At 49.8% G+C, this 7,226-nt stretch overlaps 1 protein-coding gene across 3 annotated transcripts in view; it reads right to left on the bottom strand.

Moving 5' to 3' along the window:
- Positions 1 to 2,316: 2,316 nt before the first annotated feature.
- FAM167A (family with sequence similarity 167, member A) overlaps positions 2,317 to 7,226 on the bottom strand; it is a 32,031-nt gene continuing 27,121 nt past the window's right edge. For 2 of the 3 annotated variants that reach the window (XM_010840273.1, XM_010840274.1), the window contains exon 3: positions 2,325 to 5,323. In XM_010840273.1, the coding sequence (XP_010838575.1) occupies positions 5,060 to 5,323 (264 nt within the window). In that variant the 3' untranslated portion in view covers positions 2,325 to 5,059. Of the gene's footprint in view, positions 5,324 to 7,226 lie in introns of all 3 variants that reach the window. The other variant, XM_010840272.1, reaches the window with a different exon arrangement.

The following is a 7,226-nucleotide window of genomic DNA, read 5'->3' as shown; positions in this document are numbered from 1 at the left end:
CCCCCTCGCCACTCTGCCTGCTCTGTGTGAATGCTGTAGCATCTAACCATTGCTGGAGGGAAAAAAACACACACACACAACCTCATTCTCAGGATTTGCATCACGCTGAAAGACCACCAGCCTCAAATGGGGAGCCAACACTGCCGGATGGTTCCACTACTCTTCCAAATAAATGAACATGCCCACTCGATGAGATAATTATTTCAAAACTTTCTTCCTGGACCTTCAACATTCCACCAACTCCACGTCACTCTCCTATTTTACAAGGACAGTAGGAAGGATCCAATGGGACTCTCCTCCTCTTCCCACCAGATTCCTTAAGCTACTCATCTTCAATCTTCCCTCTCATGACAATGAATGTCTTTGCTTCCCTCCCAGCCCAGCTCCCCCACTTACACGCTGACATTCCCCTCCTCTCCTCCTTAAGAACTTCATTGTTGCCATTACTTTCTTCTCTCTCCTGCACCATCCATTTCTTCTTTCCTAACAGATTATTCCCATTGTCAGCACCTTTATCATACATTTTATTATGATCCACTGTTAATGTACGATCAACACTCTATTATGCATTTATTTTGTTATACACTGTTTCAAGGAAACCAAAAATTGTTTCCCTGACTTCATGACTTTGTCCAGCTCCTATTTCTCAGCTCCCTTTACAGCAAACCAACTTGAAAGAATCCATTTCTTCACTTTCCATTTTGTCCTCAACCCACACAACTGGACTTCTGTGCTACCCCTGATCTGAAAGGGCTATTGTTGCTGTAATAAAGGACAAATGGGCTCTGTCTTGCTTGAAAGCACTGTTTATCTCTCTGTGTACCTTTTCTTTAATTTCTCCACAGCAGTCGATATTGACAACGCTCTCCTTGACACATTTTCCTCTTTAAGGCTCCCATGCCTCCTTCATCTGTTTTCCCCTGTACTTTACCAGCTGGTCTTTCTAAGTCTCCTTGGACTGTTCCTTCTTTATCAGAACCCTAGATGCTGGAGTCCCTAGGGTGTTGTACCTCAGTCAATACTTTCTTCCTAAATGAGTTTATCTGGGTATGCTGCTTTTTAATATCACCCAAACACCCAAATCCAGGTTCCCCAATTTATGCATCCAACATTGGTCTTTTCCTGAAGTCCAAGTTCTTGCAGCCTAGAACCTACTCACTTCCTGCTTGGATGTTTGACAGACATTTAAATATAACAGAACTGAGATGGAACTAACAACTAACTAATGTTGCCCGTCTCTTGCCTTGTGCTCCCCTCAAATTTTCTCATCTCAGTAAACAGCGACCCCCATCCAGCTGCTGACCAGAGAGCCATCCTTAGTCTCCAGCTACCAGTGGGCCCTGCTGGTTTTACCTCCGAAGTATCTAAAGGGTGTCGTGCAGTAGGTCCCAAAGTAAGGCAAACATGCCTTCCCTGCCCGCTTTGTTCCTTTGAAGGTTTCTCTAAATGTCTGTGGACCACCTATGCTGGTCTCACGGGGGTGTTTGTTAGAACAGATTCCTAGGCCCTAAGCCAGAGCTGCACACCAGGACCCTTGAGCAGAGCTCAGGAATTTCCTGGGAATACACATTTGCATCGGCTGCCCCAGGTGGTGCTTTATGCGGGCTTTGTTTTGAGGACAGCTGCTTGAGATGTTGAATGAGTCTGACACAAATTCTCCACAGGGGACAGTACATTACAAGGCAATGTACTTGGATGATGGAATTGTGATTTGAAATATACGTCCTGTGGGTCCGCTATCCAGCTGTGCTCTGAGTTTGACCCAAGTATTCTGAATCCAGTCACGTTTGAAGTGTTTAATGCAGGAGAGGGGCTTCCCAGGTGGCGCTAGTGGTAAAGAACCTGCCTGCCAATGCCAGAGATGCAAGAGACTTGGGTTCAAGCCCTGGGTCAGGAAGATCCCCTGGAGGAGGAAATGGCCCTCCTCTCCAGTATTCTTACCTGGAGAATCTCAAAGGAGCCTAGAGGGCTACAGTCCATGGGGTCGCAAAGAGTCAGACAGGACTGAAGCAACTTAGCACACAGGGTGGGAGACAGTGGGTTTGCTTTGGCTCTGGCTTTGGTCACAGTCAGGAATAATGGCTGGGTATCCTAATTTTGCATCCTGAGCTGGGAAGCTCTTGATGGCATCACCACCAAATAGCCCCCCGTGAGGGAAGGCACCAGGAAGGACAGAGAATCCTGTAGCTCCTCTTCCCTCCCCACCCTCTTCCCCACTCCCTCTTGATCTCCCTCATTCTTTCTTTCAATTCAGTGCTTGGCCCTGTGTGTGCTGTAACAGGAATAAGGTAAAAGGAAGCACATTTCTCCTCTTTATAAAGATGTCCTTTTGAAATATTTTAATTTCACTTTTGCTAACAGCAATATAGAAACAATCATAAAAAATAAAATTATAAATTGTCCATCGATTACATAATAGCACTTGGTATTGCTACAGGGAGGAGGTCCGGGGCAGGGTCAGGTCATCTCAAGCCTGTCCGGGCTCCCCAGGCCTCTGGGATCACTGCTGAGTCCACGAAGGTGTCAGACATTGCCCCGCTTGGCAGTGTCAATGCAGACTTTGAGTTTTACACCCAGGGGTTCTTGGGGGTGTCAGAAAGATGGGCAGATAATGAGTAAAACTGCAACAGGACTGTATACACATGGTAGAGCTGGAAGGCTGCTCTGAGGTGATGAAGGTTAGGCTGGGACTGACTCAGACATCTCTTGACCACACGAGACAGGGACTTCACAGAGCCGAACTGACCTGGTTAGTTGTTTGCATTCACCTTGGAAATAGGGCTGCTAACAGATGCTGCACAATGAGTAAGAAAACACACCTGTCTTTTCCCTGGGCTTCTCTTCCTGATCCCCTCCTCCCTTATCCCAAAGTAAGATTCTTTGCGGATGAACTAAGCACAATATGGGGATGAACTAAACACAATAGCTCAGACAACTAACCTATTCCAAAAGGTGTGTGCCTTGATCTCAGAGAAAGGAATCATTCGGTTAACTGAGCAACTGAACTGCCCAGTTGACTCATCCACTGACTTGATGCCATTCAGCTAGATCACTCAGCTCTGGTTGATTCCAGCTTTTGCAGTTACTGTAATGACTGGTTTCTAGAAAGAAAAATAACCAGTCGGGCACTTTTCTTCCAGAATACGGAATGGGCTTGCCCGTGTGGGTTGGGTGTGTATATGGTCACGTCTCTGTGGAGTGGGTGTGAGTGTGTGCAGGCCAGCCTGATACCCCACGACCTCAAGGGTTCTTCTGGAGGAAGGCTGGCTGGTGTGCCTCTGCAGGGCTTGGCAGCATCTGTACAGAACCCCCGAGGGAAGGCGTCTCTGGGTTGAGGACAGGAGTGGGGCTGCCTGCCCTTCCACCGAGGCCTTCTCCATGGACCTCAGGGCCTCAGACTTCTGCCACTGCTCAGAGTCAGCTTGAAACAGATCTTGGCTATGTGGTTGTAGCATCTTTGAAGGAAGCATAAACCCTCTGGCTCTTAGAAATCACAAGGAAACACCAAATTATCCTCTGTCTAACCAGGGACCAATCATTTACAAACTCCTACTCCCAGCCCACAAGAGGAAACCAACCTTTCCCCAGCATGGGTCATGGTGTGTGTGTGCGTGCAAGTATGCATGGGCCTTGATGAAACTCTACAGGAGGACGAAGCAGGAAAGGCAGAGCAATAGGGCACCTCATGTCGATGACGGAATGCTGACCGCAAGCAGAATTTCAAATTGGGAGGTGACAGGGTTGAGTGAGCCAGAGAGTAGAGAGCTTGGCAGTTCATGGTTTGGCAAAGCCTTAGTACCATCTTTGGAATTCAAGTTCATTGATACATGATCTGTGTAGGCATTATCAATAATGATTTTAATTAACACATCCATATTCTACAGCCGCTAAAGAGCTGAGGAGCCTCGGGGGTAGGGGGCCTCCCCTCCACTAGCCTCTTTTATTCCTCTATGAACCAGAGGGCTTGGCTACAAGGATCAAAGACTTTGGGTCAAACACCCAAAACCCCAGGCACAGGGCAGTGCACTAGGTTAACCTCCTAAACTGTGGAGGGCTCAGTCCTCACCTTGCTGACTCTCCCACCTGTCCTTAGGGAGAACCTTTTAAAACCAAACCCTAAACCTCTGTCAAACTTGACTTACCCACTGGTTCACCATTTGGGCAAAAATCAAACAGTTACAAACAAGCTGGCCATAGGTTAGTCACAGTCTGATTCAGTTAAAGTTAGGTGTTTAAACCAGGCACAGAATCTCAGAGGAGGCTCAGGGAGAGCTTCTGTGGAGGGCACGAAGGTGACAGAGGTAACGTCAGAATCCACCAGGAGGCCTCTGCTGGCCCCCCAGGGAAGCCCACCCCTAGGCCCTCCCAATCCCAGGTTGTGGGGTGACAGCAAAGGGGTTCTTTGGAGGTTGGGACGGGTGTATGTGGCTACACGGGCGGGACCCCACATACTGGAAACAATTTACCTGGCACCTGTGGGGCCAAGGTCCAAGACCTTGCCCAGGGCACTGGTGGCAGGTGGGGCCTGCTTCCCTAAGTGCCACCTGTTATTCCTCTTGATTTTCCTTTGCTGGTGGGTCCCTGTTGAGGTTGCTGAGTCAGCCACTTAGGGTGAAGCGAGCCTCAGAGCACAGTGACAGTGTCATGGGCGCCACTGACGTATCTAATCACCTCCCTTCTGGGGTTCGGTGTCCTTGGGGAAGCCTTCTGCAAGAATCACAGCTTTGCCCCCCACCCACTTTGGGTTCCCAGGTCATAGCACCAGTGATTCCGGGAAACAGGAATCTGGGTTACTGAGTGGGGGGATGAGGCGTGTGCGTGGGGTACCGAGGTCTCACTGAACATCGGATGGAGCAGCCCTTCTGCAGGACTCTGGGTATTAAACCAGGGTCAGGCATGGGGACACTGGGCTCCACAGCTGGGCTCCGAGAGCTCTTGTCCCAGGGACACCCTGCCTCCGGAGAGACCCACTGGGGTAGCTGGGCCTCAGCTCCCTTCCTACATCCCCGGTCCACCTCCCAAGCCCTCGTTCTGGCTCCACCGCCCTGTCTAGGGCTTCTCAGCACAGAGAAAACCTGCGGGAGTTGATGTTCATCTTGGTGACCCCGATGAGCTTGAGTGGTGCAGAAAGACTGAAAGAGGAGGCGAGGGGAGCGTCGCAGAAGAGGTCGGACAGCTCGTCCCGCTCCTCGAGCTCGTAGGTGGCGTCGTTGAGCATCCGCCGGTGGAGGTCGCAGGTCTGTTCGATCTTCAGCTTGTGGATGTCACTGCGCAGGCGCATGAGCTGCCGCGCCAGCTGCTGGTCCTGAAGCCGCATCTCCATCTGCCAAGAAGAGCCGGGAGGGGAGGCATCAGCGCCAAGCTGGAGGGGGAGCTGGGGTGCTGCACAGTCCCTTACCGGCACAGACCCCGGTTAACAGACCTAACGAACGGCTTGCATCATCATTTGGGGACCCTTCCCTGGTGGCTCAGACGGTAAACAATCTGCCCGCAATGCGGGAGACCTTGGTTCGATCCCTGCGTTGGGAAGATCCCCTGGAGGAGGAAATGGCAACCCACTCCAGTATTCTTGCCTGGAGAATCCCCATGGACAGAGGAGCCTGGCAGGCTACAGCCCATGGGGTCGCAAAGAGTCGGACACGACTAAGCGACTAAGCATAGCACAGAGAGAGTAGCCTGTTCTCAGGTCAGGGAGGTGAAAAATCATAGAGTGAGGTGACAAATCAGGACACGCTTGCCGCACAGCCCTTTGCGCTAAGCTAGACACTGTGTCCAAATCCTTCTGGAAGGCATGTGTGTCAGTCCTGGCTTGGAAGCATTTCCAGCTCAGTCTCATTGTTTACAAATGGAGTAAGGGTATAAAGAAATGCGTGGGAATGATAAATACCAAGTTCAGGAGCATGGTTACCTCTAGGCAGGACGGAGAGACTGCGACTGGGGGAGGTATTTGGGGCTTCAACTCTATTGATGCTGTTTCATATTGTATGCTGGGTGGTGGGTATGCTGTCACCTTATTCTTTAAACATTTAAGAGTGTTTGCAATACTTCTTATTTCAAAAGAGCCAAGCATAAATACATGCTAATATTTATTGGATGTTTTCCTGTGAGCCAGGCACTGTTCTAAGCTTTCTGAGTAGGTATTAGTCAGCCCAGGCCGCCACACAAAATACCATAAACTGAGGGGCTTAAACAACAGACGTTTATTTCTCACGGTTCTGCAGGCTGGGAAGTCCAAGTTCAAGGACTTGGTGTGCTGAGTCAGTTCCCAGTGAGGACACTTCCTGGCTGACAGGTTCTTCCACCTTCTCACTGTGTCCTCACATGATGCAGAGAGAGTGCTCTGGTCTCTGTTCCTCTGTAAGGACAATAATCCCACCAAAAAGCTCTATTCCCATGATCACAACATCTAATCATCTCCAAAGGCCCTGCCTTCCAACACTGTCACACTGGGGCCTAGGGCTTCAACATATGAATTGGGAATGGGGGCGGGGTGGTGGGGGGCAGACACGAACTGGGTATGTTGATACGCAACACTTAATCTTCACTACAACTCTGGAAGTAATACCACCAACCTACTCACAATTTCTGGGCTTCTCAGACGGTGCTAGTGGTAGAGAACCTGCCTGCCAGTGTAGGAGAAATAAAAGACTCAGGTTTGATCCCTGCGTGGAGAAGATCCCCTGGAGGAGGGCGTGGCGACCCACTCCAGTATTCTTGTTGGAGAATCCCATGGACAGAACAGCCTAGCGGGCTATAGTCCACAGGGTTGCAAAGAGTTGGACATGCCTGAAGTGACTTAACATGCATGCATGCACTCACAATTTCTAGATGAAGAGGCAGAGGCTCAGCAAAGTCAGTCCTCATGACAAGTCACAAAGCTCACAACTGACCGAGCTGGGATGAGGCGCTCAGAAGTCAGACTCCAGAGCCCAAACCTCTGACCTCTAAGTTCACCTCTTCAGGTAGAGCTGGAGTGTGGGGCATGGGACCCGTTTTGTGCCCATGACCTAGGAGAAGGTTCATGATATATTTAGTGGGTTTTTTTTTTTTCTACTGAGGAAGAAATGGGATAATTCCTCACCTGGCCACACATTTACAGTTTCCAAAATTCACTTATAGGTTAACTTTGTTGGAACCATACAGCCAGCCCCAAGGTATCGGTGTGGCAGTTTGGTTGAATCCAGAGGAGTTTTAATGAGGTATTCAGTGTTGCAGCTTCGCTCCCG

The sequence above is a fragment of the Bison bison genome, unplaced genomic scaffold, assembly GCF_000754665.1.
Source record: "Bison bison bison isolate TAMUID 2011002044 unplaced genomic scaffold, Bison_UMD1.0 scf7180017864143, whole genome shotgun sequence".
In the NCBI taxonomy this organism is placed as follows: Eukaryota; Metazoa; Chordata; class Mammalia; order Artiodactyla; family Bovidae; genus Bison; species Bison bison.
Note: the sequence above shows the minus strand (reverse complement) of the source record. Positions and strands in the feature narration are given on the sequence as shown.